This window comes from Zeugodacus cucurbitae, chromosome 3 (genome assembly GCF_028554725.1).
Source record: "Zeugodacus cucurbitae isolate PBARC_wt_2022May chromosome 3, idZeuCucr1.2, whole genome shotgun sequence".
Taxonomy (NCBI): domain Eukaryota; kingdom Metazoa; phylum Arthropoda; class Insecta; order Diptera; family Tephritidae; genus Zeugodacus; species Zeugodacus cucurbitae.
This window is the reverse complement of record NC_071668.1, coordinates 3,320,001-3,342,947: the sequence shown is the minus strand read 5'-3', so window position 1 is coordinate 3,342,947 and position 22,947 is coordinate 3,320,001. Positions and strand designations below refer to the sequence as shown.

At 34.3% G+C, this 22,947-nt stretch overlaps 1 protein-coding gene across 4 annotated transcripts; it reads left to right on the top strand.

Moving 5' to 3' along the window:
- The first annotated feature begins 838 nt into the window (after positions 1-838).
- Positions 839-22,698, top strand: LOC105213062 (ATP-binding cassette sub-family G member 1). Of its 4 annotated transcripts, none has more exons than XM_054226909.1 (10): positions 839-1,404; positions 15,792-16,426; positions 19,995-20,112; positions 20,250-20,439; positions 20,497-20,642; positions 20,700-20,941; positions 21,009-21,292; positions 21,391-21,559; positions 21,624-21,880; positions 21,947-22,698. In XM_054226909.1, exons 2-10 carry the CDS (start codon positions 16,198-16,200, stop codon positions 22,376-22,378), a joined length of 2,067 nt encoding a protein of 688 aa, XP_054082884.1. In that variant the 5' UTR covers positions 839-1,404; positions 15,792-16,197; the 3' UTR covers positions 22,379-22,698. The 4 variants fall into 4 exon arrangements, with proteins under 4 accessions (XP_054082884.1, XP_054082886.1, XP_011183901.1 ...); XM_054226911.1 differs by having other exon boundaries at positions 852-947; XM_011185599.3 differs by lacking the exon at positions 839-1,404 and adding an exon at positions 6,011-6,374.
- Positions 22,699-22,947: the final 249 nt, after the last annotated feature.

Below are 22,947 nucleotides of genomic sequence, written 5' to 3'. Positions count from 1 at the left end.
ATCGCCTATTCCCATTCACCTTTTATGGCGCTGCACAACTACTGGTTTGACTTCATAAAAAACACGTCAATTACTTTTCAGTGCAGCTCGCCTATTAAGCTAGAATGTGTAAGCGAGTAGTCAGACAAACATTTCCTAAGAAATAGCTTACAAAAGAAAATGGCAAAAGCCAAATTAAGAACTTGGTGAAGATTACTTGATTCCTGTATTTCAACTACAGGTTTGTGCTCGTCGAACAGGAAAAAAATTGGAGACCATTTATGTGGATAGATATGTAGGTATATATGATCTTCATTTTGCAAAGACTGTTTTTGTGTATCATGTATATATCTATAACTCTCTGCTTTCCAGTTCATATGCAAAAGAACTGCATCAGTCTCCTAGATCTTCTGTAGTCTAAAGTGTATACCCTGCGGAAAATTACACTGGTTGAGAGCTGTTTCGATAACCTAGTATTAAAAGGACCAGTCTTATAGCAAATATGAGTTGGTTATGGTCTATTTAAAAACTGCCACCAGTTGCCTTTATAGAAATAGTAAAAGAAGCTGGTAGTTGCCTTTCCAGTTCATACCAGTCATAAATTAGTCTACAACAAGTTCTTTTCTCTAAGGAGATATGTTTAACGCAAAACTCGTCATGCAAGAACGATTCTTGCACGCTTTCTTCGGCTTGTCCGCCAGCTGTTTCTCCACTACCACAATATGGTACGATAATCATCAGCACTTACCCACTTGGCAGCATTAAATGTTTCAATATTTGCGGAATATTTTTGCGTCATTTCTACGCCACCGCCACGCCGGGAAAGCGTTTATTGCCATTTTGCGGTTTGTGCTTTCAGTCAGCTTTCGTCGGTCAATGCAACAAGTCGCGGCAACACAATTCACTCAGTCACAGTCACTAGTGGCAATATGGAACGTGTGCAAAAAAGACGCTCATTGTGGTGAAAAGTAAGAAGGTCAACAGTGAAGAGGCGGTGAAAAGTATTTGTGGCAGGAAAATAAACGGTCAAAGCGGTTGTTAGACATTACAGTTCATGCTAACACAGTGTTACATTTCGAGTGGCGCATTTTCCCAACAATTCTTTGTTGATTTATTTATTTTGCACTCAACTGTTGATTGCCGGCGCTGTCGAGTACTTTAAATCACACATATAAGTATATCAAACTAGAGACTTGCTAATATGTGCTTATTGTAGCGAGTTCATTCAACTGCAACGGGTTAGCATGTTAACGTAGCGCTAATAAAACATTTCACCATCAACAACAACACTAACAACAGCAGTGATTAATTGTTTCACTACGTAAAAGCAATTTTCCTCGCGCTCTTTCTCTGTGTGTGATTTCCAGTGCGATATAGTACAAGTGCAGCAGTATATCAGTGCCTAGGCGCATGCTGGCTTTGTGAGTAAGTAGATGGTATCATCACGTACGCCTTCCAAATAGGCCAAGACTGACATGAATTTTAAATGATAACAACACATTTACCCAAATTATTTATCAGCGTCATTTCGGTTTTTGGGACTAAAATTTTGTATCAAACAATGACATATATTATATTGACTTTGTTTTTAAAACTGCGCGTCCAATGTACAGGGGATAACACAGTGTACTTGTAAGATACGCCTTCAACAAAATAATAATTCAAGTGTTCGTGCGAATATGTGTCATATTTCTTAAAATAACGGCGTCATTCATACCATAGAGTCTGTATTTTTTTATCCGCGAATTTGGCTGTCGTTTTGGATAAAATATCTGGTGCAAAGTGCGGGTATGTGCTTTCGCACATTTTTTTTTGCCCATTCGGCCGTGATTTTGGCATTATTTTGTACTAGTATTGTCGTTAACCGCATAATCGATTATCCGAATATATTTTGGAGTTATCCGGTTGCACGGATAATATCCGGATAAAGTCCGGATAACATGGATAAACGTTTAATATTAGTTTGCGTGATTTATTAGAATATCTGATCGAAGATATGCTTAATATTCGTTAATCCAGATATTTTTTAGCACAATTTTTCAAAATTTAAAATTGAATTGGTCTTATCCACATAGTTTAACTACCGGTGATCTGGTGTCACGGTTAAAATGAGGATAGCAAGAGTTTCTCCCTTAATATACCATGAAAAAATTATCCGGTTTAACGTATGTAGTTAAGACTAATATTTCTAGATCGGAATATTATTTATTTTTTTTTAATTTAATTTAAACATATAGACTGACTATACATGACTATCCAGTCAGTATATTATATTGAAATATCGGAATCTCTTGCGAATATTTTACTGATTACTATTAAGCAATTCGAAACGTGTCAAAATAAACACACCGGTAAATATATAGTACATACATATGTATATACATATGTATATATATCCGCACCTAATTTATTTGAAAAATATATTTTGTTTCTTTTTGCAATAAAATATTTAACTTTACATTTTAAAATGAGTCGAAGTGCAAAAAATTTGCATACAGACATATCTATGTACTTCATGAAAATAAATAACTGTATTTTAGTACAGCAGTAAATTGCGCTAAACTTTCCCACTGCCAAAGTTCGTGCCTGTACACACACAAGTACCTATTTATCTACTATATTACAATATATATGTACTCATCAGTACGTGCATTTAACGCTTGGCAAATTATGCGCCATTTGTTCGCTTTCCACGCAGCGCCGATTAACAGTACTTCAAGAGTTGATTGGCTCTTTAAGACGCAAAAAGATTTTCCTTCATGCGTCCTTACACAATTTTCGCCGTTTCCGCCACGCCGCTTTTATGCGAGATGTGAAAGAAATCTGCGTTTTCAACAAAGAAAAGATATGACAATACAGATAAAGATATATGTATGTATGTATGTATGACTGTGTGTCTATATATCCATACCCCTTACTATTGTTTACCACTCAAAGATAAAGTCAATGCAAAAGCAAATTCCCGCCAAACTCTTTCAATTTTTGTTAAATAAATTGTGCGTATGAGTGTGTGTTGTTGCGGTAAAAGTCACTCAAAATAGCGGAATTGAATGTGAGTGAGTAGGTTAAGTGTTGTCTACAAATTGCTACATATACTTGTTGCATGCAACATTTCATAGAAAGACGCCTTAACAGCAGAGACGAAGGCAGGCACAAAAGCAAACGGTGAAAATAGTATTTGTAGTGCAAATATGAATTTATTATTGCCTCAATTTCGCTCAATTACAAAAAATATACTCAAATGTGAGTGATAAAGAAATGTTAGCGCCGTTAGCCGGCTTTTTCACGAAGCTTATTCGCGTGTGTTCAGTGCACTGCGAGAGCGCTCGACTTGACAGTATGTTGGAAAAGTAATGCTACAGAGATGAGTAATATTTTAAGTGAAAGAGCAGAGCAATAATTCACAAAATTTTTAAAAATTTAAATGAGCTAAGCGTATTCATTAAAATTTATTCAGTAAAGTAGATAATATTATAATATTTCCTGGAGATTCTTCCAACAAGACTCAACCAAGAGGCTCAAGTTAGAATGGAATCAAAATGTCCTTATGGACGAACATGGCAGATCACTACACCATAAAAAAATATTTATATTCTATAATAAGGGGGGGTAAGGTTTGTTTCGTCGAAAAAAAACCTTTTTTCATGAATTTTTTTAGAAAAAATTATTGGTGTAGGTTTATTTTACTTATTATTATATGAAAATACAACATTTGAAGGATACTTAAAAAAAGTTGTATCGAAAAATAGCGAGGAATAACGGATTTATCGTCGATCTCTGCAGGCACCTTGAAAAGAAGTTTTTGTGCGGTGACCAGCCTACAGCATCACTGGATCATCCGAAACCAAAAAATCAAAATGCTTTCTTTAGTTTATTAGTTTATCTTTCAATTGACGTCGAGTTTTTTTTTTTTAATTTTTCAATTTTTGGTACTATTTTCAAGCCAAAATGACGATTTTAGACGAAAAAATCGACCTATTTAGGCGCATAAACCTAAGTTAGAGGTACCGTTATTCAACCTGCTGTAACTTCGTTAGTTTTTCTCCGAATGACCTAAAACTTTAACACAATATTCTTGAGATGTTGATGGTTCAGGAAAAAAAATGGAAAAAAGTTGTCAAACCTTACACCCCCCCCCCTCCCACCCCTCTTAAAGTAGACTACTCCGAAAGCCTTTAGTAGCTCTCTCAACGATTCCTCTCGTATGCTTGTACGACGTCCCTTTAGGTTTTCTTTATTTTTGGAAATAGGGATTTTTTTTTAATTCCCGTTATTTTTTGAACACACATCGTATGTATTAAATGCTATAAGAAATAACTTAATTAAACAGGAATTATGATGGAAATATAAGTATATTACTCTTAAGTATCTACTCTATTTAAGACTCATAATTGATTCTATTCTAAATAGCCATAAACAAAAACTATTATTACTCACTAAGGAATGCAAGTACACCTGCAAATCGCGCCATTATGTAAAATTCTTGTTTATGAGTAAGAATAAAACATGCCTGCTACTAAGAACTAAGCTGAAGCTAATATAGTTGGTATATTTGCAATAATTGAATATTAATGGAGCAGAAAGTCGCAATTGGAGCAATTGAATTTCCGCGATTAGAATGCGAGCATAAGCTACTATAACAATAATTTATTGATTTTTATTTAATACAAACATGTATTTGTTATTAATTGATTTTCGTTCTTATTCTCATTATGTTTTTTGCATTATGCAGTAGTTACACATTCTTACTGCACTGGTAATGCGCTCTCCGACTGCATGTCTGCCCGATCGAGATACGCCGCTAAGTCGCTGGTGCTCAATATAAGAAAGTATGTAACTCTGTGTTCGGGTTTGTACATATGTTTCTGTGTGAGTATATCTCTGAAGTACACACGATGCAACGCTTCAATCATATCAGTATCTACATAGCATACGCGGATGTGAGTATAAGCGAACGCCCAAAGAACACGCTCGAGTGAAATACTTTTGCTTTTTTTGCTAGAATATTATTTGATAAACCATATTTATATTATTTATTAAAGTAGAGTGCTGTATTTCTTCTAGTAGTCACATTATATGTGCATATTAGTATATATGGAGGTACTGCTAGCGTTCAATGGAGAGCATAACCCAGTTAACCAAATGAGTTAAAAAAAATTTAAAAAAATAGTGATTGCTTCAGAATACTCATCGAGTTTAGGAATAAGTCTTCAATGACCTTTTCTTCGAATTTTATTGTCTGGGAATACTAGTGAAGTATGGAGGGATTTTGGAATGACGGATTGTTCATTGAAATGACAGATGAGAGTGAGAAATTTCTTTAGATCCTGTTGGACATGATAGATTGTCGAAAAGAGGTCGTCAATAACTGAGTTTAGATTTCTAGAACCTATTTCCAAACATCAGTAAGGGATTCTGTAGTATAAAACTGTTGATAATAGTTTACCAGAACCAAGAAAATTAGTCTTTCACTCAATAATTTGTTGTTGTATAATGGATTTCCGTCTTTAAAGCTTTCAACAATGGTGGAATATCGATTTCAGTACATTTAACCCCTTGTTGACCAAGGCCAAAAAGAAATCGTTTTTCTAATCTGTCTTCACAATATAAATAACCGAATTTCAATGAACCTCTAAGGCAAAAATATAAAATATTTGACAAATAGTGACGTTTCTGCTTTTTATTTTGTACTTTGCAGTACCGTTAGCATGTTAGCATGTCAGCATGTTATCAAAAATTTAACCGTTCCGTTTAAAAGCGCAAAAAGGAATATGGTACTTGAGAGTAACGTCGGACGACAAAGTATTAAGTTCAGCTGATATATGAAAAATGGAGATTTTTGCGGTTATATGATTCTTCCTCAACCTCCAATAGAATCTTAAGATTCCTTCTACATATATTATTTATATAACCAGCGCCTGCTCTCATGTTGACTGGGTTATCACAATTTCTCACTACACTTGCATTTGTTGTTGTAATTACGGTTCCCATTGCTAGCTATAGCCGGCACTGCGGTCGCCGCTTCAATTGACAGTTGGAAAGCGAACTTTTCAGTTTGGTTTTTCAACGCGCAACGAGTGAACGCGTCTAACTCAAAGCGCCGTTTGACCGCCCATTCGATCGCAACGACAACCGACCCACCAACCATCCTCGGCAACCGATAATAAAGTGATACGCGCAACAGACAGTACGTTATTCGTCCGGAGTGTGTCCAGCGCGTTTGTGCCTCCTCTCTTAAGCACACACACACCCACATACATATAATATTACTGAACTTTGTGTATTTGTTTTCGTAGCAACAACATATTTACAAAAACATGTGTTTATTAGTTTCATATAAATGAAGTGATAAGAAATCATAACCAAATAGACAGACAATAAAATGCTTAATGCAGGTATTTATCGCCTAAATGTATGTTTGTCTGTGGTGTTGGAATCGGTTTTTATTGTGTTCTATTCGATTCTCGACATGTGTTTCCATATTATTAGCTGGAAGTAGCTCAATTTAGTGTGAACTGTAATAAACTATTTCGGAAGTCGCTGTTTCCAAGTCGCTATAAAGTGCTCTTGGTAGCTTTTGAAGTGTTTGTGCGTTAATGAACTGAAATTTCGACCCAAAAATTAATTTCTGTGTGTCTTTGTCTTCGTATTGTGCTTTCTTTACGTCAATAATGTGTATATATGTGTGTGTGAACGCTCATTTAATTTATTTCACGCATTTGATTAGGCTTGAAGAGGTCGCTTTTCGTATTAAATTATCTTAATTCACTTGATTTTTTATAATTGAGTGCCCTTTGAATTGTTTGAATGGAGTTCAATTAATTAATTAAACTAAATTTGTATCAAAATAAATCGAATAGATTTATGCTTTATTAAAGTTTATATATTTTGCCCCTGTTAAAGAATCTTTCCTTATTTAATTTAATAACATTCTTATATGGAAAGTAGACTCTGACACCCACTGACATAGCTTGACTTCTAAACCGGCTCTGACAGAAATTTAAAATTGCATTGATAATAAAGAAGATGAATATATGAAAGCTACGAGAGCTTTAAATAGAAAAGATAATGATTTATTTGAACTTGAGACTACTTGGTGGATGAAAATGAAACAACGGCCTCTGATGAAAGAAATTAGCACTGTTATACATACTATATTCAACAATAAAAAGCTGTAAAAAAAAATATTATAAAAAACAAATAATTTTTATTCGAAACTTTTGCCTTGTCGCTTTTATTTTTAAACAAAATGTAGATAAAAGCAGAAATTAAACCTTAAACTAAAGTCAATTCCATGGCAAAATACATGCTATTTGAAAGCAAATTTATGCCAGAATTGTGCCATTTTACAAACTCATTTGAGCGACAGACATTAAGGTGTTAATCTATTTTGCAAAAGACCTTAATTTGATTAGTGTTTCTAACAGCTCATATAATCTATATAATAACTGTAGTGCCGCGTCATGCAATAGCAACCCTTATAAATGACCAAAACACATCCATAGAGAATCCTGATTGAGCAATTAAAATAATTTTCGTAAATTAAAGTTACTCAATTTACCATCAGCGATTAACTAATTACTTCATTAGTATTCAATTAATAATAAATTTCTGTAAGAATCCTTATGCAACGCTGTGAACTAATGAAATTGAAAAGATGGTGTGTATAAAATGATAAAATTAATCGTTTTCATAAGAAATCTAGCAAAAAATGTTTGATAAGTAGGACTGCATTCAGGCTTTATATTTCGATCAAATTAATCTGTATCGCAGTTTGATTTACTCACTAAGGGTCATATATATTTCTTTCAAAAGTTTATACTCAGTTGACAGTGCCTAACGAAGTGGTCGGAAGCCTATATATTGGTGACCTCATGCATTTAAGGGTTAAACATTTTTTTTTAATAATTATATACTGTGTATGTCACAGAACTCTTCCTAAACGGCTGGACCGGTTTTAATAAAATCTTTATATTTATACCCTGAACAGGGTATATTAAGTTTGTCACAAAGTTTGTAACACCCACAAGGAAGCGTCGGAGGCCTTATAAAGTATATATGTAAATGATCAGTATGTTGAACTGAGTCGATTTAGCCATGTCCGTCTGTCTGTATATATACGAACTAGTCCTTCAGTTTTTAAGATATCGTTTTGAAATTTTGCATATGTTATTTTCTCTTCAACAAGCTGCTCATTTGTCGGAACTGCCAATATCGGACCACTGCCATACAAACTGAACGATCAGAATCAAGGGCTTGTATGGAAAACTTCCGCATTTTACTACATATCTTCACGAAATTTGGTGTGAGTTATTGCTCATAGAAATAATTTAATCTCCGAAAAAATTGTTCAGATCGGTTCACTATAGCATATAGCTGCCATACAAACGGAACGATCGGAATCAATGGCTTGTATGGAAAATTTTCGCATTTTACTACATATCTTCACGAAATTTGGTGTGAGTTATTGCTCATAGAAATAATTTAATCTCCGAAAAAATTGTTCAGATCGGTTCACTATAGCATATAGCTGCCATACAAACCGAACGATCGGAATCAATGGCTTGTATGGAAAATTTTCGCATTTGACGTGGTATTTTCACGAAATTTGGCATGGATTACTGCTTAAGGTAAAAATATAATCTCCGAAGAAATTGTATAGATCGGTTAACTATATAACCTTAATGTTTCTAGCAAACAACCCGGCTAAAAAGAACTAGTAAAATGTTTTTTTATTTACTTTTTCTTACGACTTTAGATTTGCTTAAACACATAGTTACTAAAAGAAAAACGTTTTTTATTGTTTTTAAATATATTTGATTTGCGTTTTGAAAGCTACTGAATGAAAAATTAACAGTCTGCTAATAGTATGAGTATACATATTTCTTAATTGTCTCATTTAATTAAGCTGTTTGAACATGTTATTAAACCAAATGAGTACTCCAAAAATAGGAAGACAAGCAAATAGCACAATTATCTAGCAGAGCTGTTAGCTGTGGGTAGAATATCCTCGACATTTCATTTAATATTGATTTATTGAGCTCACTGTCACTAAAATTTTGTATCTTTGAATTACATACTTCCTTAAAGATTGAAAAAAGCGTAGTATAAAGCATGATTTCCGTGAAAAAGCACCTCCCTAATGCGCATTTACAGTAATATATCAATTGCATTGAGTTTTCTTTTTCAAGGAAAATATGTCAAGTATAGCACAGCTGATGTATCGCCTGACATTTACACACAAATAAGGCACTTGTTTTCACAAAAAATCACATTAACATTATTTATTTAAAATATACGCTTAGCAGCGGAAAGGTGTTAATTTTAATTTCAAATGACTTTATGAAGACGAAGATAATAAATTCTTATTGAAGTCTGGATTTGCTTATTATTTTTCTAAATATTGCGAATTACTATATAAGGGTGCATTGGGTAAATGTATGATTTTAAGATAGAATTACTGTTAATTTGTAGAAAATGCGGAAAGAAATTTCAAAAAATACAAAAGCAAGATAGTTCTGAGAATTTTATGTTGTAAAAATTAAGCAACAAAAATAACAATATGCAAATGCAAATACAGTAATTTATACTATTTGTGTATCCAGTGCTTTATATCTATTTACATAGCCTGAGTTAATGTTCTACAGCGCAGACAACAACGAAAACATTACTAAGCGCTATTACTTATTAAAAAAAAATATTTAAAAAATAATAAAACACTACTAGCACAACAAATAAACATTCCAAAACACATATCGGCAAGCTGGCGAGAACAAAAGAAAACCCAAACTCGGTGATAATTAAAAACGTGCTAAAACGAAAATCGGGAATCAAGTATATTCTTATGGCTCGAAGCAACTAAAATTAATGATATTTAAGTGTTTTGTAGTTTTAATAACGTTGCTTAGTATGTACGTACTTAAATAAACAAACACTTGAGCTGCCGAAAATCTACCAAGTGGCAAAGATATAATACAGCTGTTGTTTGTGTTTTCACAGTTTATTTATTTTTATTGAAAAAAAAAAAACATTAAATAATATTTAATTGATTGCTGAAACAGCCAGCCGTCAAAATAAACGAGTAATCAGTTTTGCAAAATTCTAAATATAAACGAAAGCACAACAGAAATGATTTACGCCGGAAGATCATAAAGCAGTTGAGCATGGAAAAATTAATGAAATGCAAATAAGAATAGAGAATCTACTACATAAAAGATGTATGTCAATTAATTAGAGGATTGCTGATTAGGATTTTTTTGCAAAATAATATAATATAGTTATGCAACTCTCTATACATATGTACACAAATAACTTTTGAAAAATTTATTTATTTAAAATAACAAAAAAATAAAAGTACTAAGTCTGCGTTCACACAGAGAAGCTTCAGGTGTCCATAATTGATAACTGCTATTTCAATGTTGCTTATTGTATTAACAAAGGTTAAATCGCTTCGGGAAGCTTCTATCATTATATTAAGTCTACAACTTTGCTTCCGCCGTTTTTATACTCTCGCAACAAAGTTGCTACGAGAGTATTATAGTTTTGTCCACATAACGGTTGGTTGTAAGTCCTAAAACTAACCCTATATATATATATATCAAAATGATCAGGGTGACGAGAAAAGTTCAAATCCGGATGTCTGTCTGTCCGTCCGTCTGTCCGTCCGCCGTGCAAGCTGTAACTTGAGTAAAAATTGAGATATCTTAATGAAACTTGGAACACATGTTTCTTGGCACCATAAGAAGGTTAAGTTCGAAAATGGGCGTAATCGGACCACTGCCACGCCCACAAAATGGCGAAAACCGAAAACACTTAAACTGCCATAACTAAACTATAAATAAAGCTATGGAAGTAAAATTTGGTATGAAGGATCGCACTAAGAAGGGGCATATGTGGATGTAATTTTTTTGGGGAAGTGGGAGTGGCCCCTCCCCTACTAAGTTTTTTGTACATATCTCGCAAACTACTAAAGGTATATCAAGGAAACTTTCTAGAGTCGTTTCTTTTAGGTACTACCTTATACAGTCCAAAAATGGAGGAAATCGGATTGTAACCACGCCCACCTCCCATACAAAGGTTATGTTGAAAACTACTAAAAGTGGGTTAACTCAATAACGAGAAACGCCAGAAACACTAAATTTCACATAAAAAGTGGGAGATGGAAGCTGCACTCAGATTTTTTTACAAAATGGAAAATGGGCGTGGCATCGCCCACTTATGGGTCAAAATCCATATATCAGGAACTACCCGACCGATTTTAATGAAACTTGGTTTGTAATAGTTTCTTTACATCCCAATGATATGTTGTGAAAATAGACCAAATCGCTTCACAACCACGCCTGCTTCCTATATACCAGAACTTTGAAGACAATCTGAATCGTTTACTTTACAATATATAAAGTAAGCACTAGTAAAGATATCGATGCAGAACTTTGTACAAATACTACGTTTATAGTGTGGTGGTCCCATTCTAAAAACCACCGAAATCGGAACATAGATTGTCAAGGCCTCATATATCGAACATGAGGACCTCGGTACTTCTAACCTATTATTAGGGTTTCCAACTTTCTATGGACTTTATACAATATATGTATATGACGAATATGTGGGTCAAATTGTGTATTATATAATTTTAATAAAGTTAAATAAATAAATTGCGAGAGTATAAAATGTTCGGTGACACCCGAACTTAGCCCTTCCTTACTTGTTTTTTTGTAAATTTAATTTTTTTTTATTAAAACGGTTACAAATGTCGATGAGCCTCAGCCGCGCTTCTCTTGGAATTAAAAAAGAAAAGCAAAATTTCCCGCAAATGTCGAGAATTCGGCTCAAAAAGTGACATTTTCAGTTGAGAATAAGTTTGTGGATCTCTAAAAATATTTTGTTGGGTCGATTTAATCGATCTTTTCAGTTGAGAATAAGTTTCGGATGCAAACAGATCTCAAAAAATATTTGGTTGGGTTAATGTTGACACAAATGTCCACGATCGATATAAAAAAAATCGATTTAGTCAATCAGTGCTTGATCCTTGAGACATCTATTGGAAAACGGCGGAAGTAAAATTTTAGACCTAATATAAAATATTAATTTCTCAAATTCATGCACCTTTCACTCAAAACTTTTTGGCATTTATATAAAATTTTACATACAAAAATATTAACACTGAATACTGAAAATAACTATTTATAAAATATATTCCGCCACAAAAGTTGCCCGGTCTGTACACAGTCTGATACCTTAATCGTTGTAGAGGGGTTTAAAAATATATTTTTTCATTTATTTATTTCATTTGATCTGCAACACGTGTGCTTAATTATAGCTATACAAATACAGAAATATTGCGTAGGCTTTAAATTTATGCGCACCCAGTTGGACTACTTATTAGATTTTATTGCAATTTTTTAATATATTTGTTGCCAAAAGAGATTATTGAATTAAAAAAATAAATATTGTACTAAAATCCAGTTTGCACCTTATTTTTACTGGCAAAAGTATGCAGATTTTTCATTTTTTATTATTTTTAATTTTACGTGTGAATTTCGATTTTTTTACTAATGTAAAATTCGTTTTAATTATGTCATTTACACGAACTTGTAAATTTAATTGCATTAAAAAAATTTAATCCGAAAATAAATTCCAGACAGTCGTATTTCTTCCGAAAATCATATGCACTTCAATTAAGATTTATGGCTGTAAATATTTGAAAATCGTAGACTTTATACAATAATCTGTTAATATCGTTGTAAATATGTAAAATTGATTTAAAAGTGAGTCAATTAGCAAATCTCAAGTCAAAATTCCTGCCGCCTTTTCTCCACAGCCGTGACTTTCTCTACTCATACCTTCAGAATTACTCTTATTGACTACTCCAACAAATACAAATACGCGTATTTGAATTACTACTCCTGAAATACTCGAATTACGCACTAAACAAAACACTCTAAGTTGGACAGCTAAGGCGGAATATTGTGACTAATTTCCTTTACCGCCTACTGCCACGACAATTTACAACTGATTTTATTAATTTATTTAATATGCAAGTTGTCATTATTATGCGCTTACGTGTGCACGATTTACACTAATTACTGTTGTTTAAGTCGCTTTAAACTAATCATGAATATTTATTATATTTTTATATTATATAATCTGTTTATATTATTTTATATTCTATGTATGTATATGAGAGAGCCAGTGAACTCATTACGCATGCTGCAGTTAATTAATGAAAATGAAATCAATTAATTTAAGAAAATAGCGATAGTGACTAAAGCACTAATCGCTAATCGCCTACTTACAGCTGTTTATTTGTGCACGAAGCGAGCATAAACAACAAAAGTGTTTTGTGCAAAAATGGAAATAATATTTCCTGATTAAACATAATAAATATTAATTTTCTTTTTCAAATATTCTTAGCATTAGAATTAATCATAAAAGCTTAGACTCTCATTCCTTGCAAATTATCGCTTTCTTATACATAGAGGTATGTAGACAAAACATACCCTTTCAAATATACTATATACTCATTAAGAATTAATGAACAATAGACAATGTACCCGGATCTACACATTTTTGGTCATTCATAGATTGTAGAAAAGATTAAAATATATGAAAAAATATTTATTTATTATTTTTTTCCATTTAAATTTTTTTTATCATTTTGTTTTTCCATTTAAAATTATTTTTTCCTTTTAAAATTATTTTTTATAATTTTTTTCCACTTAAAATCCAATCATTTCGTATTTATGAGCTTTTATTGATTGTAGATTAATATCAAATTATTGATATTACATAAATTATAATAACTTTTAAATTATATTCACGTGAAAACATTAGCAAAACGCATTAGTGCGCACTAAAATATTCTAAAGTTTTCTAAAAGTACTGCTGCCCCCAGGTGATCATATAGAATGATTCGCAAGTCGCATTTCGTGTGCCTTCGTCAAGATGCAAATTTGCAAGTTAGATGATTGATATTTAACGTATAATTATTAAGTTGGCATTGATTAGGTGAAAGGTCCAATTAAATGCATACAATTAACTGTAGTAACAACAACAAACTTATTATTTATACTACATATATATATATACAATGACTATGTGTGTGGCACTTGCATGTATTTTTCACAAAATTAAATTATTATAAAAATTATTTTAACTAGTTAACGGCAAGTTTGTTGCGAAATAATACTAATTATCGATTGCCCTTTTGAACACACTAATTAATTGAGAAATTACAATAAAGAGTTCGTTAATTTATCTCATTGAAGATAGAAAACAACTGACGGAGTAATGACCCCAAAAGTAGAAAAGAGATTGGAGTGAATGAAGGAGTAAACATTCCTCAATGGAAGTTCAGTGTCGTTGGCTGAATATTAACTCAGGTCCGTTCTAGTTACTTTCGTGGGAATTGACCTGTTATAGCGATGTTAGGGCCAACCCTGGCTTAGCTCAAAGACTCTCATGTAAATTAACGATTTCTCAAGCTGTCTTTTGTATATACTTTAGTAAATATGAAAGTACTTTCTATGAAAAAATTGCCCATAATCCTAGTAACATGTTATATAATAAAATCCGTCTAATAATATTACAATTCTCAGTACAAATGGCCAACAAATAATTATGATCTATTAAAAAGCGTTTAAATAAATAAAATTTATGCATTTCAAGGGTGAATGATCTCAAAAATATGTCCTAATTACCTATAAAAACATTTTTTTTAACAATTTTTTTTTTAAATAACATATTAATAAAAAAAATAATTAAAAAAAATAATAATAATTTTTTATAAAAAAAATTTTTTTTTTAATATTTTTTATTAAAAGAAATATTTTTTTTATTTCTTTTAATAATTATTTCTTTTGATAAAAAATATTTTTTTTAATAAAATTTTTTTTTATAAAAAAAATTATTATTATTTTTTAATTATTTTTTTTTAAATAATGTAGACACGTGCTTGACACTCAATTGAGCCTAAAAAATTACAACAATGTCAGTGAAAATACTCACAATGACCGACAATTAATGTCATTGGTTCGCCGTATAGTGTAAAATGTCACATTTATGCCGCATTGCTGTCAACGCTAGCGTGCTCGCCTGTGCTACCTGTCGTATGAGTAACATATAATTAATACATACAAACAAACAAATACTTAATGTATGCATGTGATTTAGAAAAATCATTTAAATGCAATTGCGAGCGCCATTTCGTTGTAATTACATATTTTCCTATAAAAAATAAATTGCAAGCTAAAAGCCTAACAATGGCAGTTCAACGAACTGTGTAGAAGCGGCATGTCATGACAGTTGCACTAATTATATGTGTGTGTGTGTGTGTGTGTGTGTGCGTTCTCAGCAAAGCTTTCATTTCTATTGTTACAATTATTTGATGTTTATTTGCTTTGTGTAAAGCAACATGAGATTCTCAATATTATTTTTAATTAGAGCAGTAGTTGAACAATATGTACAGTGTTGAGCAAAATATAAGCAATAAAAAAAAAATTTTTTCAAAATTGTTTAAGCATTTTTTCTAAACCTTAAGATTGTTTAAATATTAATAAAAATAAATATAAAATTAAAATTTCTTGTATGCATATTTTTTGCACAATACTGTATTTCTTATAAAAACATTATGACTCACTGAAAATCGTTTTAAATCGTTTAAATCGCAGCTAAACTGCATTTTTCCAGCTAAAACCGATTCACCCTTATGCCTATATGATACAACAACCCTATGTAGATACAGAGACTAATCTCTGGCCGACAAACATTGAGTCATCTCGTTTTGTAAACCGCTAAATCTGCTCTTCTTACAGCAATAAAGTCACTGCAATAGAAAGGCCGCAGCTCGAAGCAGGCTCAACGAATTGGCGCAATCATCGCCGCAATATTGCCGTTAACGCAGATTATGCCAGAGAAGAGACACACAAAAATACAAAAACAAACAATTCAAAAAGCCACCAGAAAAGCCACAAGCATAGATGCATGTGTGTTAACATTTCGAAAAACAACAAAAATCAAGCAACAACAACAGCAATACTAAACAACTCAAGAGTCACCAGCGAGGAAGTCGCGTTTTCGCGTGCAATCGCTGCAAACAAAATAACAAAAACAACACTAACCACAAAATAATAACCGTTACAACTACCGCAACGATCGAAACCTTCCCGTAGCTTTTGCTGCAACTCACAATCTCTTCGCTAAAAGCCAACAGATTTCAGGATGGATTCGACCACAGACACCGGCTGCAGTGACTCGTACAACAGTTACGGTAAATCACACTCCAGCGGCACTTCGCTCAGCTACAGCAGCGACATAAATGCGATCAGCGTCGATTTGGGCGATGGCGATAATATCTCATGCAGTGGCCTCAAGTACTTGCCCACTTGGCCGGCAATCAATTTGGAGTTTCGCGATCTAACTTACGAGGTGTACGATGTGCATACGAAGGGTGAGTTTAATCTAATAAGAGTTGAGAGTTTAAAAAGTAATATTAAATTTGTACTTCGCGCTCCACCAAAAAAAGTTGAACTATATTTTCCGTAGGTGTACAAATTTTCGCTTTCGAAACCTCTTTTAAATTTTGAAGGAGTTGGTTGGATAAAACCGCACTCAACACAGGGAAGAGAGAATACCTCTATCGCTCTCTGTCTCTTTCTCTTTTCGATTAATACTGTCGGCTACCTCGCGAACATTGAGAATCTTGAGAACTCTAATCCAAATGACATGTACTAAGCTCTGTGAGGAAATTGATGCTTTGGAACAAGAAGAGATATAGTCTATAACTTTAAGAAACTTGTTCGGCAGTAATGCGGGGATCTAAATGCGTGTGACTGATTATTTGCTTGATGCTGTGAATTTAGTAAACTCTCGACCATTCTCCACCTCACACAGCAATTATTGCTCATTACAAATATATTTCCAACAGTAGTCCACTTAAATGGCATTTTAAGGACTTTTTGTATAAAAAAAAGTATATAATTTGCTGTGTCACTCCAAAGCTGAACTGAAAACTTCAAAGTCCCTTCACTACAAACTCGCAAGAGGCGGTTGCTTTACAAAAGTGCTTATGCATTACTTGCTGACAATTGCAACGAAAACTATTTAACAAATACGAATGAGTCAGTAGGCATTACGGGGGCAAAGTAGCGACTAAAATAGTTACCACTGCTGATGATTACAAGCACAAGCGCCGCAGGTTACATACTCTAGCACCTGTGCATACAAATCTACGCGACTATATTCGATGCAAACAAATGTGATTTGAGTCGTGTAGGCGCTACTTTGACTGAAGCCGCATGAGTAATTGCGGTGCTGCGAGTGCAAATAGCAAAATAGCAAATGAACTGTTAATTTTTTAATGCAAATAGTCAATTGGTATAGACAAAGGCTCTAAATGCATGCTGATTACAATGTGGAGCTGAGTAATTGTAGGGAAATTGCTGTTTCATCGGAGTTAAAATTGAACTTAAATGCACTGAAGAAATGTGTACTTTGATTCGGACGTAAATCAGCAAGTGACGTCAGCAATACACACTACATTTCTTACAACTTTGACCCGAAATGTTTAAAAATATCTTTACAGATTACAGGCTTTAATAATTAACAGTTACAGCTGATATAATACAGGTTGTAACGAGATCTAGAAAGTGTTCTTGAGGTGGTTTAAACGAAGTTTGATTTGAGTACATGTTCCTCGACTTGTTCTACATACAAATTGATCAAGATACCAATTTTTCATCGGCATTCTTCAAGCTTGGTAAACTACTCCTTAATAAACTTTAAGAGCTTGGCGAGCTATGTGAAAGCTCACTGACTTTTTATTGTGAGAAACTTTCTGAACCGAAATAGGGAAAACCGTCGATTTGGAAACGATTAACGACTAACCATTAGATGTTCCCTAATTCAATCATATAAGAAATATCATCAAATTTGAAATGTAAGTGAAATGAGTCTAAGCTGTTGAGTATCCCAAAAAAGTTAAAAAAAAATCCTCTGTTCAAAAAATAACGAGAATTTCTTCCTTTTTATACTCTCGCAACATAGTTGCTACAGAGTATTATAGTTTTGTTCACATAACGGTTGTTTGTAACACCCAAAACTAAACGAGTTAGATATAGGGTTATATATATCAAAGTGATCACGGTGAAGAGTGGAGTTCAAATCCGAATGCCTGTCTGTCCGTCCGTCTGTGCAAGCTGTAACTTCAGTAAAAATTAATATATCTTAATGAAACTTGGCACTATTATTTCCTGGCACCATAGGAAGGTTACCAAAAATCGGACCAGTGCCACGCCCACAAAATGGCGAAAACCGAAAACACATAAAATGCCATAACTAAGCCATAAAGCTATGGAAATAAAATTTGGTATGAAGGATCCCACTATGAAGGGGCATATTTGGATGTAATTTTTTTGGGGAAGTGGGCGTGGCCCCGCCCCCTACTAAGTTTTTTGTACATATCTCGCAAACCAATAGAGCTATATAAACCAAACTTTCTGCAGTCGTTTTTTTTACCCACTTCCTAATGCAGTCCAAAAATGAAAGAAATCGGATCATAACCACGCCCACCTCCCATACAAAAGTTAGGTTTAAAATTACTAAAAGTGGGTTAACTTACAAGCGAAAAACGTCAGAAACACTAAATTTCACATAAGAAATGGCAGATGAAAGCTGCACTCAGATCTTTTTACAAAATGGAAAATGGGCGTGGCGTCTCCCACTTATGGGTCAAAAACCATATCTCAGGAACTACTCGACCGATTTCAATGAAACTTGGTTTGTAATAGTTTCCTTACATCCCAATGATATGTTGTGAAAATAGACCAAATCGCTTCACAACCACGCCTACTTCCTATATACCAGAACTTTGAAGACAATCTGAATCGTTTACTTTACAATATATAAAGTAAGCACTAGTAAAGATATCGATGCAGAACTTTGTACAAATACTACGTTTATAGTGTGACAGCCCCATTCTAAAAACCACCGAAATCGGACTATAGGTTGTCAAGGCCCCATATATCGAACATGAGGACCTCGGTGCTTCTAACCTAACATTATGGTTTCCAACTTTCAATGGACTTTATACAATATATATGACGAATATGTGGGTCAAATTGTGTATTATATAATTTTAATAAAGTTAAATAAATAAATTGCGAGAGTATAAAATGTTCGGTTACACCCGAACTTAGCCCTTCCTTACTTGTTTTAATATTTATTCATTCGTCTACAATTACATTGTCGCCTTCAAAATAGTCCCCATTTCCATAATATTATGCCAGTCCTTCTTCTAATCGTCGGATCAATTCTCAAACTCATTTTTTGTGATAATCTTTGGCTCTTTCAGTGATTTCTCGTATTCTTGTAAAACGACGACCCTTTTAGGTTTTCATTATTTTTGTAAATAGGAAAAATTCGCACGGAGTCATGTTTGGCGATTATCGAGGGTGGGACATCGTAACGGTATTGTTTTTGACAATTGACAATGACAAAAGTTGACAATTTTAAGGTATTCCCATTATTTTTTGAACACACCTCGTATATGTCAATCCGACTTCTTTCATACATTTTATTACATTCCAATTAGAATTTAGATAGTTTTTAAAGCCAAAATAACACGAATGCATCAACCAGCCCCAGACAGAAAATAAAAATATTCCCTCTCCAAACTTCATTTGAACTATTACATACCCGATGCACCTAATTAAGCGTTAAATCCATTATGTTACACTAATGACCGTTATTTAAGCTCCTCAAACGCACAGCCATGCTTAATCAATTTTGTCGTGTACTTTGGAGGTAATTCATACTCACAAGGTTAAAAATTTTATCATTTTTATCAACGTGAGTTTTCGTAACTAATAACTCCCATTTTCCTAGTAAATTAGTTATTCGCAAAGTAATTACATATATATTTTACATGACGTTGTCATAATTACCCCACACTAGTATTACAACTAACTAATTTTAATAAATTATTTTCCCATAAAATAAAAACAAAACAAAACGTTTAGCACGGAAACCGTTGCTGCACAGCATTAACGGACAGTTTCGTGCGCACGAGCTAACCGCCATTATGGGCCCATCGGGAGCGGGGAAAACGACGCTGCTGAATCTACTCGCCGGCTACGGGTATGTAATGATAGACAAGTACAAAGTTTAATTACACGCCACCGCAGGCGAACTTGTACATGTCATTTATCTGCTTTGTTTAGCTGCGCTTTTCATGACAGTTTTATTACAATTACACATTTCATATTTATCGATAGCGCAAAGAAAACATCCGGTGAAATTTGCGTAAATCACAGTCCGCGCGATATGCGCGTTTTCCGCAAAATGTCACGCTACATCATGCAAAACGATGTGCTGGATCCACACTTCACGGTGCTGGAGGCGATGCTGCTGGCCGCGCACCTAAAGTTGGGCAATGAGTTGAGTCACGCGCAGAAGTTGGAAGTGGTGAGTTGAGGTGGTGAAATACCTCGAAGAAGGTAAATAACAGTCACATGCTTGCAGATCGATGAGATACTAAGAATGTTGGGTTTAAAGAAGGTGCAGAATACCATCACGCTGCGGTTGTCCGGCGGTGAGAAGAAACGTCTGTGTATCGCATTGGAGCTGGTGAATAATCCACCGGTGATATTTCTCGATGAACCCACCACGTGAGTTATGTGAAATGAAAACTCATCATATTTTTATAATTTCCTCTCCTTCCCTAGTGGTCTCGATGACATATCCAGCTCGCAATGTATCTCTCTGCTGCGCGGTATTGCGCATCGCACTGGGCGTACCGTTATTTGCTCCATCCACACGCCATCCGCCAAAGTCTTCGATATGTTCGATAAGGTTTACATATTGGCCGAGGGTCAGTGTATTTATCAGGGTGCGGGCGCCAACATTGTGCCTTATGTGCAGCATATTGGACTCACATGTCCGCGTACTTACAATCCGGCCGATTTTAGTGAGTTTCATGACAGACAATTAACAAATATATTTGTATGAACTCTTTTCATTATTGTTCTACACAGTCATTGAGGTTGCCTGCCAAGAATATGGCAGCCAGTATCATGAACCAATGGTTGGCGCTATCGAAAATGGCAAGGTATATCGCTGGACGCCACAACGGGAGTACAGGCAAATCAAAACTGACGTCACCAACAAATCAGACACAACTTCCGGTGCTTCGTCGTTCGATGAGTTGGAACAGTTCGAAGAGGAAATCAATCCGAAATTGCTGAAGCAGAAAGCAACCTGGTGGATGCAATATAAACTGCTGCTCATGCGTATGATGGTGCAGATGTGGCGCGATAAGGTGGGTCTTTGAGCACGAAATCAAAAATTCGATATTCAACTTACTTATTTCACCACACTAGCAAAAGTTTCAACTGAGTTTTACAATTTTTTTTACAGTCCTACATTAAGCTACGTTTCTACATGAACATCGTGCTGGCGCTGATTGTTGGTGGCATCTACAAAGGCGTGGGCGATGATGCCTCAAAAGCTTTCTTCAATTTCGGTTTCGCTTTTACGATAATTATTGCGTACTTATATCTGCCGATGATGCCAGTATTATTACAATGTAAGTTCGTCTTTTCAAGACTTATATCTTTCCATACTTACAACCTCTTCTCCTTTGCCAACAGTTCCGACAGAGATGAAGTTTCTAAAACGCGAATACTTCAATCAGTGGTATCACTTGAGCTCATACTATGCCGCTCTAATTTGCTCCAAATTGCCTTTTATGTTCGTGCTGGCCACCATCTACCTCATCATGGTCTATATTATGTCCAGTCAACCCTTGGAGCTTTTCCGTTTTTGCATGCTCTTCTTGATAGCTTTCTTAACCGCTATGACGTCGGAAAGTTTGGGTCTCTTAATCTCATCACGCCTTAGTCTGGTGGTGAGTAATAAACGAATGCACAAATTCTTAGTTTATCCCTTAAGTTATCTCTCGGTTCACTTACAGAATGCCATGTTCATGGGTCCAGTTATCGCGGTGCCACTTATACTGCTCTCCTGTTATGGAATCGGCTATGGCAAAGCGGTATATATACACCCACTAATGCGCTATCTGATGCAACTCAGCTACTTGCGTCACGGCATGGAAGGTCTGGTCGCCGCTCTCTATGGTTACGAGCGTGAGGATCTACATTGTCCGGATACTGAAGTATTCTGTATGTTTAAGAAGTCGAAATTCTTGCTTATGATTCTCGGTTTTGAGAATTTGAACTACATGTTCTCGGTTGCTTGCCTCGTGCTGTTCTATATAATATTCACACTCGCCGCCTACTTTATGATACGCCATCGGCTCTCACTCCGTACCTCAAACAATGTGATCGTGCAATATGCCAAGCAGTTCATGGTGAAGCATCTGAACTTTTCTTCTTACAATTACTAGCTGTGCTCGAGTATATATTCTATATTTTCGTGAAACCAACATATTGTACAAAGAGTATTTATAACGAATTTTAGCACTTAGAATGGGAGGGCGCTTACGAGTTTAAGAAAACTTTTTAATTGTCTACTACTTAAATAGAATAGCCGTTTTGCCATGAAAACCGAAGTATCACCTTGTGATCAGTTTTAAATAGTTAATAAGCAATGTAACGTTATTTATGTAAACTTAAGTGCTTAACCCGGTGGATACAGTGATATTAGATTTAAGTGAATACATTAACTTTACTAACGAATAAAGCAATATTTTATAATGCGAAAGAACCTGTGTTTATTTTTATAAATAAATAAAAAATCAGTCCACAAATTTCGGGATTGTGATTTCGTGATCCCGAAATACTCTTTTCAACAAGAGTACAAAAACACTGCGGTTATTCAATTCATTTATAATATTTTACCCAAATAATTATCTACTACAATGAATCGAAAATACAGCCAAATTTAAAAAAACCCCCGGTCCAGTTTTTCGGGATTGTGATTTCGGGATCGCGGTACTTCATAAAAATGTCCTGT

What these genes read in the sequence shown, in the direction of transcription:
- LOC105213062 (XM_054226909.1), top strand. Translation starts at nt 16,198, where the DNA reads ATGGATTCGACCACAGACACCGGCTGCAGTGACTCGTACAACAGTTAC. An exon ending in AATCTACTCGCCGGCTACGG is followed by an intron (nt 20,113 to 20,249) that starts GTATGTAATGAT and finishes ATTTATCGATAG; the next exon opens with CGCAAAGAAAACATCCGGTG. An exon ending in TTACAATCCGGCCGATTTTA is followed by an intron (nt 20,942 to 21,008) that starts GTGAGTTTCATG and finishes TGTTCTACACAG; the next exon opens with TCATTGAGGTTGCCTGCCAA.